The sequence below is a fragment of the Pelmatolapia mariae genome, linkage group LG23 (genome assembly GCF_036321145.2).
Source record: "Pelmatolapia mariae isolate MD_Pm_ZW linkage group LG23, Pm_UMD_F_2, whole genome shotgun sequence".
Classification (NCBI taxonomy): Eukaryota; Metazoa; Chordata; class Actinopteri; order Cichliformes; family Cichlidae; genus Pelmatolapia; species Pelmatolapia mariae.
The window spans coordinates 18,034,750-18,055,192 of record NC_086246.1 but is presented as its reverse complement, the minus strand read 5'-3'; the positions used below and the strand labels follow the sequence as shown (position 1 = coordinate 18,055,192).

The window sequence follows — 20,443 nt, the reverse complement described above, 5'->3', positions numbered from 1 at the left end:
ATTTCTAGTTGGCCACTTTCCTTAGAAGCAACAATATAATCTTTTTTTTTCTTTACTGTGAATGACTGTGAACGAATGCAGTTCAAGTCTGTACACCCCACCCAAGGCTGCCTAAGGCTGTCATTGCACAATAACAGCTATGCAAATTACCTGCTAGAGAGTTTACCCCACAGCCAATTAAAAGGACTGATGTTAAAAGCACAATATTCAAGGGTGTGCTGATGGCTTGCTGTGGTAACCACATGAGCACATGAACAAACTTTAGTACATCATTTCAGTGTAGTTTTTTACCTTTCAGACGTATTGTTGTCAAACTGCTGGGCGGGCAGCCAGCGTGGACAAGCAAGTTTGTGACTGGGATAACTCGAGAACGAGGCGATGTAGGTTTTTCAAATTGATACCATCTACCAAAATTTTTTGAATGACTTCAAACTGAAGTGAACTGGCCTAAAGATCAAGGTCACAGGTGTGAATGCAATAACTTGAGAACAAAGCAACATAGAATTTTTACATTAATACCACAGGTGTATCGTGTATCATTAATTTATATCATAAAATGACCACTGCAACACAGAAAGGTCATAATTTTTAATAGTAAAAATATAGAATAAACACTACAAATATTATTAATACATTCAGCGTTTCAGTTCAGTTGTTTAAGCGCATATACAAATACAGTATGACATCTTTCATTAGCTGATACACTCCTATCCCCCCGGGACAGAGCTGCACCATAATAGCCTCCACATGTCCTCAAGAAAGGAACTGATCCTTTCATAACTAAAGCCAAACTTCAAGTTCATTTGATCAGCAGGGAACCTATGTGTCTTCCCCAGAATCTTCTTCATCTTCTGAGTCACATTTAGGCTTGGCCAGGTTGGCCCTGACTCGAGCCTGGTCCACAGCATCCAGGAGGTTTTTGGAGTCAAGAGCAAGAGTGTGAGCAGCAGCTAACATCTGCTTCTGGCACTCCTCCTTTAGTGATGTTATGGAGTTCTGCTGGGCCAGTCGCATCTTATTGATCAGCTCTGCCAAATCCTTGTTCAGCAGTTTCTTCGTGCCCTCAATCTAGGAGCGGAAAGAAGATCAGATCATACAGGACAACAGGAGGTAAGATGATCTAGTATGCTTATAAATGGCATAAAGTGTCAAATGGTAATAATCTCTATATCGACACACATAGAAGCCAAAAAGCCTTTAAGCACTGAGCATTTAACGTTGTTTCACAACATAACTTCTGTTTATGTGAATCCTCAAAGAAAATCACTCTGCGTCTGGTCTGCTGGCTGATATGCATACACTGTCACAAAACATAAGGCAGACAATATTTGAAACCTACCTCTGTGGTGACAGAGGAGTGCAGAGAGGGCAGGATCTCATCAACACTTTGAATCAGGGTACGGAGAGAGATACCCACTGCCTGCAGGTGGATGATGGAGAAAAGCGAAGATGAATGGAGTGAGAGACATGTGGAAATAAGGATGAGGAAGGATAAAATGATCAATTACTCAAATACAAACAGTCTTCCTTGTTTTAAAAGCTGGAATTCATGTTTAGTTGTATAAACTCTCCATTACGCAATAGTGAGCTTTCTGTGTGCATGAGCTAAAACAACAGCGCCCTCTACTGTCAGTGGCTCAAACTACTTCTGAAAAAAGGTCCGTGTATGATACAGTTACAGCACTAATCATGGACATGATGAGTTTGGGGGTTGTGTCATTGTTGCCCCTCTAGTGCACCTGTTGTTAATTTTAATAACAGCACAAATGTCCCATGTCTTAAATGCTGGAACTCGTGTTTAGTTGTATAAACTCTCCTTCACCTGATAGAAAGCTTTATGTCTGCTTGAGCTAAACCAACGGCGCCCTCTGCTGTCAGTAGAAAAAAGGTGATCCTCAGTGTGTCATAGATACTACCATAGACCTACCTTGACAGCATTGGGATACTCAGAGGCCGGCAGTGTGTTGACATCATTCTTCAGTTGGACCACCTGTTTCACCATCGCCATGACGCTGGTGTAAACCTGATCACCTGATCGGTCCAGCTCAGCTGTGGGACGAGGCTGCAGCAGTACAAGAAAGCTCTTACTGACATGTAGCTTCATTTAAGCTTTAAAATGTCCACATTTAAACCTTTTCAACCCTTTCTTAACTATTTTTGATGAAAAATATCATTTATTGTGTGCTTTTACCTGTGCAGCTGGCATTGGAGGTTTCTGTGGAGGACCTGAAACACAGAAGAGAATCTAATAAAACAAAGCCATGTATCAGACTAGTAATGCCAACAGCACAGGATTTTGCACACTCCATGAACAGCTGATGTTTAACGGTTTAAAAAAAAAAAGGATTATAAATGTTTTTTTTATCTACATTCCTGCCTTTGTTATGAATTTGTACAACACAAATCTACATGTTGGAGTAAATTTGAAACTTACTAATTAGTTAATTAATTAATTAATTTTGTACGTTACACTGCAGTTAAAAGAGAGAAAAGTGTATGTACGCTGAAGACACTTAAAAATTTAAAGTGGACTCACCGTTTTTTGAGCTGTTGTCAGGAAGCTGCAAATAACAGAGAAACAGTGACACAGGTGCTCTTTATCAACTTAACAGAGTACGGTTAGCCAGCAGCGTTTAAATAATCTTTGGAAACTAATATGTTTAAACCAATCACCCTCCCAAACCCCACCCCACACCATTACCACATTTTTGAGTAAATCAACTTCCTCATTAAGCTAACCACACGAGTTATTTAAAGCACAACAATGTTTGTGTCTTAAAAGTTTAAACTCTGTTGATGAAAACAAGTCACCACTGAATTTTTGTCAGATCGAACTGTAGATGGAAGATCAATTTAACATTTATAGTTTTACACTATATGGACAAAAGACCAACGCGTTTCGACTTGTGACCACGATGAAAGCCAGAAGCTGAAACGCGCTGGTCAACCAATAAAGTTGTTCCTTAATGCTTCATGTGTTGCTGAAGCATTAAGGAAGATCTGTCACCAGATCTCTGTCCTTCTCCTCGCACCTTGGAAGTAAGTTCATGAAGTTTCTTCTCACCTAGATATTTCACGATCAACTGTTGGCAGTATTGCAGAAAATCTGAAGCATTTAGGAATCATGGTAACTCCGCCAGGAAGTGGGAAGTCACTTAAAGTTGCACAGTGGGGTTACTCACTGCTGAGGTGGTTGCATAGCTATTGCTAGTACTGTAATGACTCAAACACTGCAGACCTCCAAATCTCCTCTGGTATTAACATCAGCACAAAAACTGTGCATCAGGAGCTTCACGGCATGGGTTTGCATGGCCGAGCAGCTGTATTTTCAACTGGGTTTCTGCCTTGCGCTGATCAAAGCATGATTTGCACAAGAGGAAAAGAAGAAGAAAGTACCTTGATCTGTGTATCTCGTCCCACAACAGGACCCTACAGGAAAACACATTTAAAAATAAGCTTTAGTGCTTTATGTGTAATCAATTATAGTCCCATGAAATAGTATCAGACATGTATCACTTCATTTTGTTACACTGCTAAACTGCTATGGTTCAAACCTGGCTGCACTGTGTGTGTGTATGTCTGTGTGTGATCTCTCACCAGTTGTTTCTCTTCCTGCTCCAGCCACTTTTTGTCCATCATCATTTCTCTTCTTTGTCTTTCCAAAGTTTCTTCCACTCTCTCTTTCTCCCATGCTGGGCTGCTATCCTTTGGAGGTACCTACACATGCACAAACACACACACAGACACACACACGTCCTTGACATGTTACTAATTTTATTATACTGGTGCAGATAGTTATATACAGCGCAGATAGTTATTTAAAACCTCATGTGTTTTTTGTAACTTTTTCTCAGTTGCTTATGCAAAACAGTTTTTCCCCTTCAATGATTTTGTCACGTGTTCTGTTTCCTCCACTATATCCTCCAGTCATCCAATTTTAACGCCTTTAGCCAAAAAGCAGAAGAGCTTCCACTGACGAACGTGACTCTAAGAGATTTCCCTCTCATTCTGTTAAGCAATACGAAAAGATCAATAATGCAATTGCTGATAAGAAGCAGTTTTGTGAAGGTAAAATTTCAAATTTCAAAACTGTATTAACATTCACTGAATATGTGTTTCCTGGGTAAGTGGACGCGCGCATCTGAATCTGAATTTAGACACTAATATACATGTATGTGTACACTATTGTATATCTGTGTGTGTAAGTGTGTTTAGATACCTGTATGTGTGAGCCTTTGGGAAGGGTGCTGCCTGCTGATCTGGAAGGCTAAGAGAAAGAAAGAGGACAATATGTAGGTTAAAACATTTACATAATTCATTCTGCACATAACTTTAAACTGCATGCACATGAAAAAAGACATTTTAAAAATCACAATAAGCGTATAAAAAAGGCAACCAAAGATAAATGGTTGAAAATTGCTTGTGAAAAAGAAAGTGATCTGTGTGAGTTAATGAAAGACTGGATTTTCCCCATTCACTTCCACACTATCTCCAGCTTTCTAGGAACCTGAATATGGAGGAACTAGCATGTAGCATCTGCAGTTGCAGCTTCATTTATGAGACCAAAGTGAAAAGTTTGACACATTTAATAAGCAGAAACTCTGGTGTATTTCACTTTCAAGATGCGTTGTAACGCAACAAAAATATATGTGTGTGCAGTGCTGTGCAAGTCTTGAGCCACCCCTCATTTCTTTGAGTTCTTGGTCTTTATCTGTGCCACGGGCTTTCTGAAGGTCTTTGGCTGCTTTTTCACTAAGCCACTTAACAATGACCTATAAATAATTTAAGCATAAAAAAGGCACCAGTGTAATGTGTAAACACATAACAGACAACTTAGCAAAGAAGCAATTTTAAATTGTATGTTCAGGCAATTTGTGTCTAACGGTTTTTCAAAAAACACATTATTTGTTTCCATTTCATTCCATAGATTTTTTGAACTATGACTAAGTCAAACTACTATAACAGACAAAGAGTGAAAAACACTGAGATAAAATAACAGAAAAAGTCCTTTTTAAGTCATTTAATCAACTAACTTGACTGTAAGGAACCAGAAACTTTATAATAACTCTGTTGATGTCTTAAGATTACATCTGACATAATCAATGTCATCATTTCTGTGTGCAGTAATTCAGCCTAATCTGTCTATGCTGGTTTACACCTAGGTGGGAAGTTTATTTAAAGACAGGTGCAGCGAGGAGTTTAGACCCTCTGAGATTCTCATATTGGTGCATGTGTGGTACCTTTGGTGGAGGCTCCGTGTGGTTGGGATCAAATGCTATCGAGTTGGACCGTGGTTTGTTTCGCCTCTCACCTTTCTCCAGCTCCACCTCCATCCTGTGGATGTCACTATTAAACACAGGCATCATCAGTTTATATAACTTTGAATAGTGGGATCAGTCCTTCTGCAGGTACTGGGGGTCATGTGTTCAGTTAGGTGAGTGTGCACCTGAGGGAGCAGGCAAGCTGGCCAAAGCTGGGACGACCACTGGGCTCATAGGCCCAGCAGCGGGTAAGCAGTGAGTAGATGGTGGGCGGGCAGAGCTGCGGTTTGTGGAGTCGAACGCCCGCCTCCAGCTGGGTGATCACCTGCCCGTTCTCCAACCAGAAGAACGGCTGCTGGGCCATTGAGAAGATCTCCCACACACAAACAGCTGGTTGAACACATACACACACACACATGATTAGCTATATTAAAAATAATCTATGTTTATCTATTCACACTGAGACTGGCACTTACACTTTCATCACGCAAATGCAGTTTATAAATACATCAGCAGATTTGTCTCAAATTTGTCTCTACAAATTTCCAACTAAACTATTATTTCAGATATGAAACTTGATTTAAGCTTGAACATCAGATTTTCGAGAGACACACTGATGATGTTTAGACACTTTTGATTTTGTTTCAAATCAAACAAGGTGATTTTTCAGAAAAATGAATAATTTTATATCATGCTTTTTCCTGTGACCTCACAGTAAAAAATGGGAAAAACAATTTAATTTCTATAGTAGATATTTTAAAAACAGGAGCGTTATTGTCATCATTTATCTGCTACTTAATTACTTTGGTGTAGTATACATTTCAGTGGCAGGGAGGGGTCTTTATTAATCGGAAAAGCTGTAAAACTTATGAAAATACATGTGAAAATTTATGTATTCTTTCACATTTTTCAAGCTGTCCATTGGCCCAGATTGGAGTCTTTGCCCAACCGAATCTGGTGCCCGCGTATGTTTGACACATGAACAAAAGTACTGAGCATGTCTTCAGTCCCATAGGTGTGGGGCTGCAATTATTCACTGAAAGACTCGATTAAGCACTTTGAATCACCTTGTTGTTGAATTGTGCTATATAAATAAACTTGCCTTGCCTTACTAAAAAAACCACTATGTAAACTCTTTACTGCGATGTTTTGTTAAACCACAACTATGCAGCACTCAGCTGCCACTGACCACTGCACAGTTGTGAGCCTTTCACCTAAATTTGTGACTAAAACCAGTACAAATGTATTTAGGAGCACGAGTGTGAATAAAATGTCTTAAACCATTAAGGTCAAGCAGTCCCTACTTATCTCAACAAAAAGACTCATGAGAAACAACAGCAGCAGTGAATAGAATAGAATAAAGAGGAGTCTGTCTACACACACTGTTACCGGAGCTGTAGCTGTTACCGGCAAGCTCAGGAAAGGTCCAAAACTGCACCGCTTGTTACTAGTAATATGCAGCATGCATACTAAATTATATTCAATTCTAGGCTTTAGTAACATTAGTTTACAGCAAGGGTGTAAAACATACGGTCCGGGGCCAGAATTTGGGACATTGGACAGCTTTGGAAAATGTGAAGGAGTGCATAGATTTTTACCTTTATTTAGGTTTAACAGCTTTTCTTCTTATTGATTGATTTTTATTATTGTACGGTCTTTATGTTCCAATATAAAGCACCTCAATCTATATCTATTTAATTAATGGGTAGATAAACGATGAAAAACACATTCCTGTTTTGACACCATCTACTACAGGAATTACAGTTTTTTTAACAAGGAGCATTTCTTTTTTGGGTAATTTTATGATTCATAACGTAGTTTCAGTGGTCTGGTATGGCCCACTTGTGGGCTTTTTGTAGCCCACGATGTAAAATGATGATGGCTGGTTCACTTGTTTCACTGATTTACAAATGATTAATATAAAACATAAATACATTTTGTATTGTATTGATAATATTTTAATATTTACATTTAAAAAAAAAAATGTGTACATGTGCCAGGAAAGTCTGAACCTCTGACTTGGGTTTTTATGTGGGTCACTTAAATATTATTAACAATAACTACTGACAGCTGCAAACACCAGCACGCTTGTTTTCGGCAGCAGGAAGCGTTGCATCAAAGTGCTCACTTCTGAGAAAGTTGATATGCTCACTTTTCTTCATTGTAGCTGCCACATGCTTTTTCAAAGGCTTACAGACAAACATACTCAATCACTCATTTTCATACTTGCTCATATGCACACACACACAGACACACATACTAAGAAAGCCTTCTCAGACGACTTAAACCCATTTAATTTATGACTTATTTTAGGTTGGAAACCAATGAGCTGTTTTTAAAGACCTGCCTCTTTCTCTTTTGAATACTTGCTTTTAGTAGTTAATAAGACATAAGTATTTGTTGGCTATTACTTGATTAATTAATGGAATAATCTGTAGAACACTTGATCACTAAAATTGATAGTAGCCCAACAAAGGTGTGTAAAATCAGGCACAGTCTGCTTTTACAGAAATCAGTCTGCATCTTTATGAACTCAGTTTATGAAATTTCTTCCCCCCTCGATATTTCACGATCAGCTGTAAGAGGTATTACTGCAAAGAGAAAGCGTTTGGGAACCACAGTAACTCAGGCATGAAGCGGCAGACCACATTATGTTGCACAGATGGGTCGCTGAGTGCTGAGGTGGGTTATCTTTAAAAACTCCCAACGTTTCGCTGACGCGCTAGCTGCAGAGCCTCACATGCCTCAAGATGCCAAAACAACAGCTGCTGTGAAACGGCTGTTGTTGTGATTTGGCTCTAAATTTAAAAAAAACGAATTGAAGTGGACTCCTCAACCATTAACATCAGCCCAAAAACTGTGTGCCATGAGCTTCATGGCATTGGTTTCAGTGTCTGAGCAGCTTGATGCCTGTGTTTTGTCCATATAGTCCAACAAAAAATGTCAGATGGAAGGACTAAATAACATGGTTCACATCAGTCTACAGCCTGAGGAATTACAAATCAACTGAGTGAAAACCTCAAGCTGTACCGTGGTGAAACTAACTTTAAGCACTACTTGTTTCTGTTCCTGGTTTAATAAAAGCCTGTGTTGTGTTCAGACGGAGTAAAGATCTGCATGTGTAACTGAGAGAATGAATTTTTTTGTTGTTGTTTTTTCTCACCGAACATCCAGACGTCACTGGCTGTGGTGAAACGTCTAAAGTTGATGGATTCTGGCGCCATCCATTTGATTGGTAAACGACTCACTGAGGCTGCACACAGAGGAGAAATTGAGATTCACTAAGTTAAATGGGTGTGGTTAAACGGGCAAAGCAAAAACATGACATTTATTTTGACTAGGGATGAGTACCGGTATCGTTCTGACATAAACGGTAGTAACCAGACCGAAAAGCAGCGCACATTTCGGTGCTTTATTTCGGTGCTTTTTTTCCCCTGAGATGTGATACACTTTAGATTCTAGCCAATCATTTTACGTTTCCGAGGATAGTAGGCGGGCTCAGGTACGTACGTTCTTTTAGAGCAGAGCTACAGATTAAAAATGCCCAAGGCGAAGCGGTCAAAAGTCTGACTGTACTTCACAGTAAAAGATACAAACTCAGCAGCCTGCAACAAGTGCTTTAAGCTGATACTGTGCAAAGGAGGTAACACCTTGAATCTGATGAAACACCTGGCGACACAGCGTTTTTTTAAAAGCCGAGAAATGCGCCGTATTTGATAGATTGCTGCGAGACCTCACACCGTGCACATCTACTGCGGGTGGGTTTCCTGTTATCGGACCTGGAGTTAGCAACATCCCCCAAAAACTCAAAGAGTAGAGTCCTGGCCCCTAGCACTGCCAGTTTAGCAGAAATGATGACGGATGATGATGGCAGCAGCAGCCGTTCTTCTCTGCGTGAGTAGCTTAATGTTGTTCGTGTGTAATTCACGTTGAGTAGGCTAACCACATTATTACATTAATGCATGTAAGGTGAACTAGCAAACACCGTCGTAGTTACATGCAGCGGTCTTCTTGTTTAATGACAGATACTAACTTCACCCTGGCCAAAAAGGCTAAAATGACCAAAGAAAAAGTGGAAAACAGTTAAACATGAGAGGTTTTTGGACAAAGTTTGTGTTGTTTCCATTGTTTAAGCACTGCTTCCAGCCAAGAGTGATACCATATATGCCCTACAGCTGCAGAAAAGGATAACATTGTTATCTTTTTACAAAAAAACAGCTGAACATGAGAGGTTTTTGGACCAATTTTGTGTTCTCCATTCTTTAAGCACCGGTTTGAGCACCGTTTAAGCACCAGCACCGTTTCAAAAGTACCGGTTTGGTACTGGTATCGGATAAAACCTAAACGATACCCATCCCTAATTTTGACTTCTACAAACATTCAAAACTTGTCGATGCGTGCACCTTTATAATACTCTTGTTCATCTACGTAGCGAGAGAGGCCGAAGTCACCAAGTTTGACGCATTCTGGAGACGCCACCAAGATGTTTCTCACCGCTATGTCTCTATGGCCCGCAGACAGATAGACAGAGAAAATAGAAACCACAGGATGACGCGAAGAATAAAGAAACATCACACAAAAGAAATCAGCATGCAAACCATTTTCACTTAATATCTGCACAACATGCAGAGAGGCTTTAAAGTTTCTGCAAAATAAAAATGTTTTTTATTCAGTCCTGCTGAGCTACTGTCTTAAAATATACTGCAGTTAATGAAAGCACACTACTTGTGGAAAATGTGCTACCTGTGCACCATGTTGAGACCTTCTAGGTAAGCCAAAGCTTTGCATATCTGTAGACAGTAGAGGACAAGCGTCGCTGTGCTCAGACTGTACTGGTTCTCTATGAGGTAGTTCCCCAACTGTGAGCGAAACAAGGCACAGTTGCAAGTCACGGTTTAGGTTGCGACACTTTAGGTTTACCATTAGAATAAAAACACAAAAACATACCTCTCCGTGTTCATAGAGCTCCATGACAATCCAGACAGGATCGGCCTCAATGACTCCAATCAGACGCACGATGTGGGGGTGATCCAGATTTTTCATCAAGTCTTTAACAGAGAGAATTCAGACTCTACTAATGTACTATTTTCTCTGGAGAGACAGACAGAGATTACATGCAGCAATGGTTCTTGGTTATATTACGGCTTTTTGTTTACAGAAAACAAAAGCCATACTAGCCCCAAAGTCCTGCTTACAACATTTTTTTAGCATTACTCCAGCCTAGGCAGACTGTCACAAGGAGACAGACAACTACACAGATTAACTTAAACCTACTGACTGCATGGCTTCAGAGAGAACACAGGGAGCATGCAAACTCCTCACAGAAAGGCCCCAAGCAGGTGGTGGATTTAAACCCAGGACCTTCCCACTATGAGGCAATGGTGCTAACCATCACACCACTGTGCCTAACCTAAGCCCTTTATCTAAAAATACATTTGACTTCTGCTTTTCGTGCAAGTCTTGGTCATACTTTATGAGGAAGATTATAATTATTTTCTTCAGAAGCAAAATCGATAGTTCTCCCCTTTCTTTTCTAAGCCCCTGCTATCAGATGAGCAAGGGGAAGTGCTCATGTTTGATAGGCCGAAAAATAAAACATGTTTAACTTTACTTTACAGAGGAGATTTGAAAACCAGAGCCATCATGTGGCATCCCCTAAAAGACCCCATATCTCTTTAATCGAATGTTATTATATATTTTACTGTCATACAGTTTTCACCCAAAAGTGCATGTTTGCTTAACTCTAAAAACCTGATTCCAGAAGAGTTTCTGTTGCTCATTTTGTTTTAACACCCACTGCATGCCCAGCAAAGAAGCGTGCGGCTAGCTGGTGAATTTGCAGCTAGTGAAGCGTCACGAGTGCCACAGCACAAGGTTGAGACCAAAATGAGCGCTACATAGAAATGCAAATGTGAATGCTGGATTAAACAAAGAAAATAAGAAGAGTGTTGCTGGTGATCATGGAAGAAGAAGAAGGGCATTTCTGGGGGAAAAGCGTAACAAAAATGTTGGATATTTCTTCCTGTGACCATGAAATTTCAAAATGTAACACTTGATTTAAACAGTTTAACCATCAGCAAAGATCCGGACCTCAGGAATGTTTTGTCATTCTCAGAACAGAAAACTGCAAAGCTTGTTTTCTGTCTCAAGCACGTCTGTCTCAACCACGTCTCAAGCACGTCTCAAGCTTTCAGACTCCCACATCTAGCCATCAGAGTTATTACATGAAACCACAAGCAGACAACAGGAAGTTCACTACATCAGCCTCGTTGCTGGTGCAAAAACCTTCAAATGATCTAAACTAATACATTTCACTCTTGGCTTGTCACACTTTACTCGCTACTTCTTTAAGCAAAAATTAGCCAACGCTTTCATTTTCAAGTATATAAAAACCCACCCATATAAGACCCCACTTGCCCCTCAAGTGCTTTTTTTGTTATAAATTCCTGCGTGCTGCAGTTGCGTCACAAACCCCTGCACACGCTGGCTGACATGTATAGTGAAAAGAAAAGGAAATAATCACTGCAGCTGCAATGCACTCACCGGCTTCACTGAGAAACTTCTCCTTTACATCAGCCGAACAGTCCTTACATGTTTTGATGGCCACTCGGATCCTCTCCCCTGTCTGCAAACACACACACGCACATTGGTTTACATTTGCAAACATTTTTCATATTTTCAGCTTTGAGTTTGATGGATATTTGTGGGATGTTCTTATCAAGCATGTCTGAGCCTTAGCATGAGGCTAGTTAGTCAACACAGCAGATGGACTCACTGGGCTTTTATAAACTCCATCGTGAACCTCTCCAAAGAACCCCTCGCCCAGGATCCGTCCCACAACGAAATCCTCCCTGGAGATCTTGTGCCTTTCTGCACACAAAGACACAGGTTGAGAAAACTCCACGTTTCCCTCTTTTAAAAGGTAGGTGATATGCTATAAATGTAAAGCTGTTCATTTCAAACAAGACAAGACAACAAAACAAAAAAACAAAAAGAAAAGCCTACACACATCAGGATGTGTGGTTTGCCACTATTTGTACTTCCTTCCCTTACATGTTACTGGGACACATTTACATCCTCTGTGTCACACTTTGCAGCAGTATGTTCATTTTCCGAGTCATTCAAAGTGATACTCCTTTATAGGCTCACGTTCACACATTTTTATGTATTTATTTATCTTTTTTTTTGGGTGCAGATATGTGTTGAACTGTCACATCATCAGCGTAACCTACTGGAAAGAACTAACTCCTTACTCTTCCCACCTTCCTGTTATCACCTGTTATCACCTACTAGTTCGTCGTATGCATCATGTTCTCCAGTAAGTGACAATCCCCACCTCCATCACTGTACTTATACACTGAGGGAGGAAGGCAGGAGTGTAAGGAGGGGTTTACCAAGGTCTGCTACTGTTAGTATTGTTATTAGCATTGTTTCTCTTTGTTGGCTTCTTCCAATGACAGCCTTAGGTTGCCCAATTTAGCCAATGAAGTGGAACCATTACACGGGTCCTGGGAAGTTCGTTTAGCTCACAAAACACAGATTTCAAAATTGGATTGCCCTGTATTCTTCTCTGTTGATTTAAATTCTTGAATTTATTTGATATTCGGCTTTTGTATTTGTATTTTCTATTTGTATGGTGTCCAGTTTCTAGGTGTTTATTTCTTTTGATGGTGATAACAGCTCATGCATATAATTTGATGTAAATATTAATAATAATAACCTTAGTTTTATTGCTAAATTTTCTCCAACCCAACACTTTTTGTTACTTACCCACATCTCCTGGATATTTAAAGGAACATAGCAAGCAAGTGTAAAAGAAAAAAAGGAAAAGCTACCTTTGTTTTTAGTAGTGCACCAAGAAAACAAGTATATAAGATCTAAATGCCCTAAAATATTTATCGATCAATGCACTTCTATAAATATATGAATCCTTGATATCTGTGTTTAATAGTGACATCCGGAGGATGGAGGTGGAACTGGACATGGATGAGAGGTGAAACAGACCACGTTACAACTCGAACGTATTTGACACCAGCCACAGAGAGCCTGCACCAAAGGTACCGCATACACGCCACTACAAGTACCTCAGAAGGTGTAAACTCCTCACTGCAGCTGTCATCTAATAAACTTCCTGTGTAGGTGTAAACCAAAATAAATATACAGTACTATGCAAAAGTCTGGCCAAAAATATACCACCAGGAAAATAGGTGCAGCTATTTATTGAAACATCTGCGCACCTATATAAAAATACTGTATAGGTCAAAAACAGAGTTTGTACAATTCCAACAAAGTCAATATTTGGTATGACCACCTTTATTCTTCATCATAGTCTAAAGGCAGCTTTCTTGTCATGTCTTTAAGTAGTCTTCAGGAATAGTTCTCCAGGCTTGTTGAAGGACATTCAAAGCTTTTCTTTGGATGTTTCTGCCTTTTGTTCTGTTCTCTGTCAACATGATCCCACACTGCTTCAATAATGTTGAGGTCCGAGGTCTGGGGAGGCCAATATGTGACTGATAATGTTGGGTTTCTACCCCGGTGTTCTTTAACTGCATTGGCAGTGTGTTTGAGATCACTGACATGCTGAAAAATGAAGCAGTTGTCGACCAGTTGCTTTTCAGATAGTATTTCATAGTGGATCAAAATTTGTTGACACCAGCTGGCCATTGAACCAAGACTATTTCTGATGAGGCTTCAGCGAAAACATCGATCAACCCCAGTTTCCTCAGATTTTTTAAGGACACACTGCACACAATGTTGCGATATCCCAAACTTTCAGCTTACAGCTCTTTGGGGATCACCTCACTGGTGCAAAAATATTATTTGTATGTCTGCCAAACTGTGTTATCTAAATCATTTTTTTTATAGATTCAACTAAATAAATTGGTTCTTTGCCAAGTTATTATGTGAAAACAGAACACTGGCTCATCCCTTGAGTTAGGTGCCTTTTTATGTTTGTATGATTCATAAGTGTGAAGTACCTTAACAACAAAGAAGCAAAAAAAAAAAAAAAACCCCAAACACTCTTAAAATTGTCAAGTTATAGAACTGGACTGGAAATGAGTGAAAAAGCAGTCAATGTCCAAGTAAAAACATTGAAAGACTTTCAGGAAGCTCAAGGTGACATTAAAAAAAAACAAGACTAGATTCAGTCTTTTTGGAAGCAAAATATACACAAATGAGGGCGGCTCAAGACTTTTGCACAGTACTGTATAATTTTGGTTAAACCCGGGGAAGTTTTTAAGTGTACATTTTTAACTTTCCACTTACTCACTTTGAATACTCCAGCTTTTCTTAGTTTGCTGTTTTGTAACAATGTTTTAACATTTTCATTCTTTCTCAATAAGGAAGAGAGCAGCTGGAAGGGGATTATACAACAAAATCCCCACAACTGACCATCACAATAACACAAACATCTTACCTGACAGATGGTTTTGGCTCATTAGTAGCAATACAATCTGTGTGAGGATCAATTTTGATTTAAAGTAAAATACTACTCACCACTAATGTCAGCTCCGTCTTCAGGGATTTCAGAATAAATATCAGAATCTAAAGTTAAACGAATAAAAGAAAAACACATTATTAGTATACATACATACATTGCTTTTAAAGTTAAAAGTAAAATTCTAGAGGCTGGATCAGTACTTACTGAAACCTTTACTGGGAGCACTGGAACCACCACTGGAAGAAAAAGAGAGAAAAATGTTTCTTTGTTTCTGTAACATTTTGTATACAAGCGAACGTTTCAGCAAACATCTGTCACATATCAGCTGTGAGCGGTAGACATATGAAAAAATGAACACAGAGGAGGAAGATCTTAAAATAAACTACACCCACATACGTTATGCTTCTACTAAATTATCCCCACCGAGGAAAAACAATGTGTCACCTTTAATAACATTTAAAAAAAACCCACAACTTTCCAATATGACTCATCACGCTCACCATTTTGGGATGTCAGGAAGTTTCATTCGCGTATCTCTCCCTGTAAGAGTCAGATATCTGGTTAAGGCATAGGTGGTAGTATTAGACAATTAAAGGTTCTTTCCACAGTTTCATGCGCTGTTATACTAAACCTTACTGCAATAAGTGGGAAAAACATGGATTAATTTTATTTTTCAATGTCAAATGTAAAATGAAATTCCTGGAAAGTGAGAGCCAAGAGGCCAAAAGTAAGTGCCAGGATAAAAGCAGGATGAGTGGGTTACATGGAAATGTCACATGTTATCACGTAAAAAAAAAAGAAAAAAGAAAAAAAAAGAGTGCAATAGACTGGCACTCTGTCCAAACTATACCCGACCTATCAATATATGATAGGCATTCCTTCCCCCTGGAATGAGCTGCAGAATCAACTAAAACTTAAGGAAATAGTCTTTCTTAATTTATTTTAGGTGATTTAAATGACTTGGATGCAGTTATCTTCACCCTGCAATTGGTTTACAGTTGGACTATGTAACTGGTTCTGCTGGTTTGTTTGTCTGTCTGTTTGTTAGAAATCTAGCATTCACAGTTTTCAAGATATCATGTTCAAATTTTGTGTGATGGTAGATAGCATAAACAGCTTGAGCTGATTTAATTTTGGTCAAAATCGGGGCAAAGTCACACCAAATGTGAAACTCATTCAGAAGTTTATGTTACACACAGCTTCTTATAGATTGTCTTCAAACTTTACAACAATATATTAGGCCTTGGGGGGGATGAGTATGTAGGTTGGGTAAGTGTTTGACCTTGACCTTCATTGTTAGTGCCCAAGGTCAAAGTTGACCTTTCAAGACATAATATGTTATATGAGAGGGCGTGGAGCTGTAAAACTCACATTTTATTTTTCAATATCACGCTCTACAATGTCACAATGACACCATAAAGTTTCTCAAAATCACACTCTGCATGAATATATCGTAAAATCTCCAGTATGCATGTGATACCAGTTTATGCAACTCCATTATACAGCTCTTTTTCTGGCCAGGACACGCTTGTTTTTTAATCTCAAGACCCTTACTTTTTGCATGGATGGACATTACTTTTACCTTTGTTGGGGCTGACAATAAGTGAACGTTCAGCGCCTTCCAGTCGGCAGTAGCCATCAATCAGGTCAGCCATGTTTTCTGCTACTGCCAGGGAGCAAGTGTTCACTGACAGCGGCTGGAGGGTGGAAGATACATAATATTTAATCTGCACTAAGAACTAAAAAACACTGGGTGCATTAAGATAAAGTCAATGCAACTTCTACAACACAACTACTGTTTGTAAAAGCAGTGTGATTAAAATAAAATAAAAATCCAGATCATAAACCCTATCACTCTCCCCCGGTGATGGGGACAATGATACCTACTGTACTTCAAAATTTCATCAGTTCTTTTTCATTACTTCCCTGGAAGTCTTTGACGATTTAACACCTCCAGGGAACTGATGAAAAAGGTAGAAATGAAACAAAATAAGGCAGTTAAACAAATCAGGAAGTTCAGTGCTACCTGTTTGGCTCCCTCAATGTGCGCATTGAGCAGAGCTCGCCCATCACTCTCTGCAGTACAGGAGATGCTGCGGACCTGAGAGAACTTGGCCAAACAGATGGGCTGAAAAGATTTAAAAGATTTAGACAATATATATGTATACACACACACACACACACACATATATATATATCTATATATAGATATATATATAGAGAGAGATATAGATATATATACACCTACACACACACACCATGACAGATTTGTTTTAAGAGATCAAACAAAAATTAATATAAGTAAGAGAAAGTTCAAACTCACCGTTGAGTTCTCAGTGTGCTGACTAATCCCATCAGGGTCAATAACTAAGTCTATTGTTAAGCTCCAGCCTTGCTACAGAGACACAAAGCACAAGCAAAGAAATGAAAAACATAAATATATAAAGCACTGCATTGCGTTTTATCTTCAAACAAAGCAAGCATGTTAGAATTCAATAATCACTTGTGTTATTCAGTGTCAGGATACGTGACAACCAGTGAACACATCAAATACTCACCACTAGTTGGCAGGCGAAGCTTTCCTGCGTGAAGCACCAGCACTGAGACAGAGTGGTGAAGAACTTCGCCATGCACTGGTCCTGATTCAGAGTCGAGTAGCCCTGAAACGTCTGCTGGATCATGCGACGCAGCTGCTTGGGCTGATACACAGATGCAGACGGCGACAATCAGGCACATTTTATTTCATCCTGTAACTTTAGGCAGAAATTGTATTGAAATGTTCTGGCTCCATACCTTCATGCTGTTAATGAGCTCTTTGGGAAAGAAGAGGTCAAGTCCTATCTCCTTCCTAATGGAGGAATAAAGGGAAGTCAGACAGCTATAATGAAACAAAAACTTGATGCAACCCCGCATCTCTCTAGTTTAGAACAATATGTAATGTGAAACTTTCACTTTTAGAAATATGCACTTTATGTAGCTTTTTGTGTTAACCGGAGACTGCATCTGGTCATTTTTACTCTTCCTTTTCATCCACCTTTCACCACATATCCACATATCAGTTCTCAGAAATAGTATGGCTTTCTATTTCTGAGAAATGCTGGTTAAATAGGTGGCGCAGGCCTATTTTTGAAAAAAAAAAAAAAAAAACTAACAAAAACAATAAAGTGGTACAAACGCTTGTACCACAAAGGCATGAAAGGCCTGAGGTAAAAGGTAAACAGGCAGTAGCATGAGAAGTAGGAAGGTTATGCATGCTAAACTTACTCCAGAAATTCAAAGTTTGACTTTTTCTCCAATCCGTTTGGATTCATGTCTTTGCAGAACCTCCTGTAAGTAGTAACAGTACCATTCATCAGTTTTCCATGAAAGTATGCACAATTATTGCCCAGTTTTTCTTTTGTCCATGAGATGTTACCTGATTTCCAGACAGCCAAGCTGTAGAGCCATTCCATCGCTTACTTTTGAGGCATACTGCTGCATATAATCACTTCGTACCTGAGGGTAAACGTGTAAACCTAAATTAAACCGCAAAGACGAAGGTGCAAAAACACTGACAATTTTACTGACCTGCTGGTAAAAGTAGAGCATGGTGGTTCTGTCATCTTGGAATTTTTCCATAAAGTCTGATGGGATGTATCTGATCCTCAAGTCATATCTGAACAAATAAAGATCACACTTCATGGTCATAAACTTTATATTATTTTTGAGATATCACAAATAGCAATAATGTCAGCTAGTTATTTGTGAGATATCAGATTCCTGGCTTAGTATCGATACTTTTGTTAGATTTAGATAGATAGAGTACACTTTATTTGAATATTTTCAGTGTGGGATGCTTAGCTCAGTGTGTGCACAGGCGACCAAATGCCGTATGGCTGGAGAGGCCTGCCTTCAAGTCTGAGCTGCGGACTTTTGCCACTCATCTTCCCCTCTCTCTCTCCCCACTTTCCTGTCTCTCTAAGCTGTCCAAAAAAAATTCTAAAAAAAAGTATCTTTAGTGTATTTTAAGATTGTACATACCAAGCACATTTCTTTAATGATTAATCATATGAATAAATAAAGCTTTGATTTGATACATTTCAGCTGCATTTTCCTCAAAAATATCGCTTCATGTTTGCCGAAGAATCCTTTTTTGTGTTTTTGAGTGTACTGTCCAGTCAAAACCAGTCAAAACAAAATATTCAGCGATGTGACAGGTTTACCAACCTCCACTCAGCTTCTAGGTGCTGCTGCTCATAGCGGTGGGTGAGCTCAGCCACAGTGAGATCAGGGTGCAGCCAGTGTATCTCTGAGGATTTGAGGTGTTTGAGAAGGAGGCCGTAGCATTGGGTGTGTTTTATCTCTGGACCAACGCAGCCGCTGGACAGCACCGTGCTGATCAGATTCTGGGATTGAAATAATTACAGAGAAGTACATTGAATTTTAGCTTTCCAGTACAAGTTTGGAATCAACTTTACAACGCGTGCTGCGCCATGCGAATAAATTCCATTCTGACGAAGGTTTAGAGAACTCAAGTGAAGGCTAAATGCCAGCGAAAGGCTTGTTTATCAGTGTGTGCATCCTGTTATCAGAAATCCAAAACAGACTTCCTTGTTTTGGTGTCCTAGAAGAAGGTATGAAGAATACATCTGAGTGCAGTGATGCCAATAAAGTCAGGAAAAGTTAGAGAAGAGTAGCTGAAAGCAGGGCGGCAGAACATTATTAAAGCATTTCAGTCTATCTGATAAGCACAGCAGAGTAAAGCTTTATAGTTTTAGAGTAGATGAAAGTATGAAGTAAGAGTAAAAAAAGGGTTTACCTTGACAGTCCAGCCCTCCTCACAGCGGATGAGTTTGAAGTTCTTGCCCAGGTTGGGGCTGTTGCTGAGGAAACACACTTTGATGATCTTCACGTGGGAGAAGGCATCCCTGTGGACACCCGCTGTTGGAGACAGGTCCGAGGAATCTGACTGGCTGGTCAGAGACATGCTCCTCCAGGACAGGGTGCTGGTGTCTCCCGACATCACGCACTCACTCGACACACACACAGACACACAAACAGCTACTGCACTTAGACATCCATGACTGTCCAAGTTTTCAGTCTGCTGCTTCTTTCTCCCTCACACAGAAAACAGGTAGGGGCGCATTGAAGCTGGGGACATGTAAGAGATCACCGTGTTGTTAGACTTAAAGAGCTTTTATGTGTCAGTAAATGGCTTAAATTCTGCTGCGATGCCTCTGTACTCACCAGTCTTGCACAAGCTTCACGTACGGCTCAATGTTCATGCGGTCTTTGAAAAACGAAGACTATTCAAACCCGGCGACAGAGCGCACACCTATTACTTTGTAAAGCAAAGTTTTGTGTTGTTTGTGTTCTTCAGGAGATTAAAAGAGAAGACCTATAAGAAGTTGTCCGCTGAACAAGAATCATATCAGTACGCGAAAGAGGAAACAGCACTGACGAGCAAATGAGGAAGTTGAAGAGCAGCTACAGAAAAACTGACAGGACTGATGAAACCGCTGTGTCACCCCCCATCTTACATACAATGGCACAGTCCACAACCGCAAGTCACTGCTGTGCAAAAGTGGCATAGCCCACGGGACATTTGCTTCCTCTTCAAAAAGTCAGCAAAAGTACCGCGCAGGTGAAATTGGAAAGTGTGGCCTCATTACTAAACAGGCGATATGTAAAAGGAACAACTTCAAGTAAAGCATGAATTTTAAATCTAGACACATATGTAGATATGGCTACCAATTCCCCC

At 39.7% G+C, this 20,443-nt stretch overlaps 1 protein-coding gene across 1 annotated transcript; it reads right to left on the bottom strand.

The window, feature by feature from the left end:
- Positions 1-590: 590 nt before the first annotated feature.
- LOC134621354 (protein-tyrosine kinase 2-beta-like) lies at positions 591-20,313 on the bottom strand. Its single transcript, XM_063467812.1, has 30 exons — positions 19,930-20,313; positions 19,502-19,833; positions 18,910-19,088; positions 18,271-18,358; positions 18,119-18,198; positions 17,968-18,030; positions 17,497-17,551; positions 17,262-17,402; positions 17,027-17,098; positions 16,730-16,831; positions 16,286-16,400; positions 15,204-15,243; positions 14,908-14,939; positions 14,760-14,807; positions 12,037-12,131; positions 11,805-11,886; positions 10,209-10,309; positions 10,005-10,120; positions 9,665-9,765; positions 8,425-8,514; positions 5,447-5,651; positions 5,241-5,346; positions 4,220-4,267; positions 3,598-3,717; positions 3,397-3,429; positions 2,537-2,561; positions 2,192-2,226; positions 1,928-2,062; positions 1,340-1,420; positions 591-1,068 (listed from the first exon to the last, which is right to left on the bottom strand). Exons 2-30 carry the CDS (start codon positions 19,703-19,705, stop codon positions 820-822), a joined length of 2,841 nt encoding a protein of 946 aa, XP_063323882.1. The 5' UTR covers positions 19,706-19,833; positions 19,930-20,313; the 3' UTR covers positions 591-819.
- Positions 20,314-20,443: the final 130 nt, after the last annotated feature.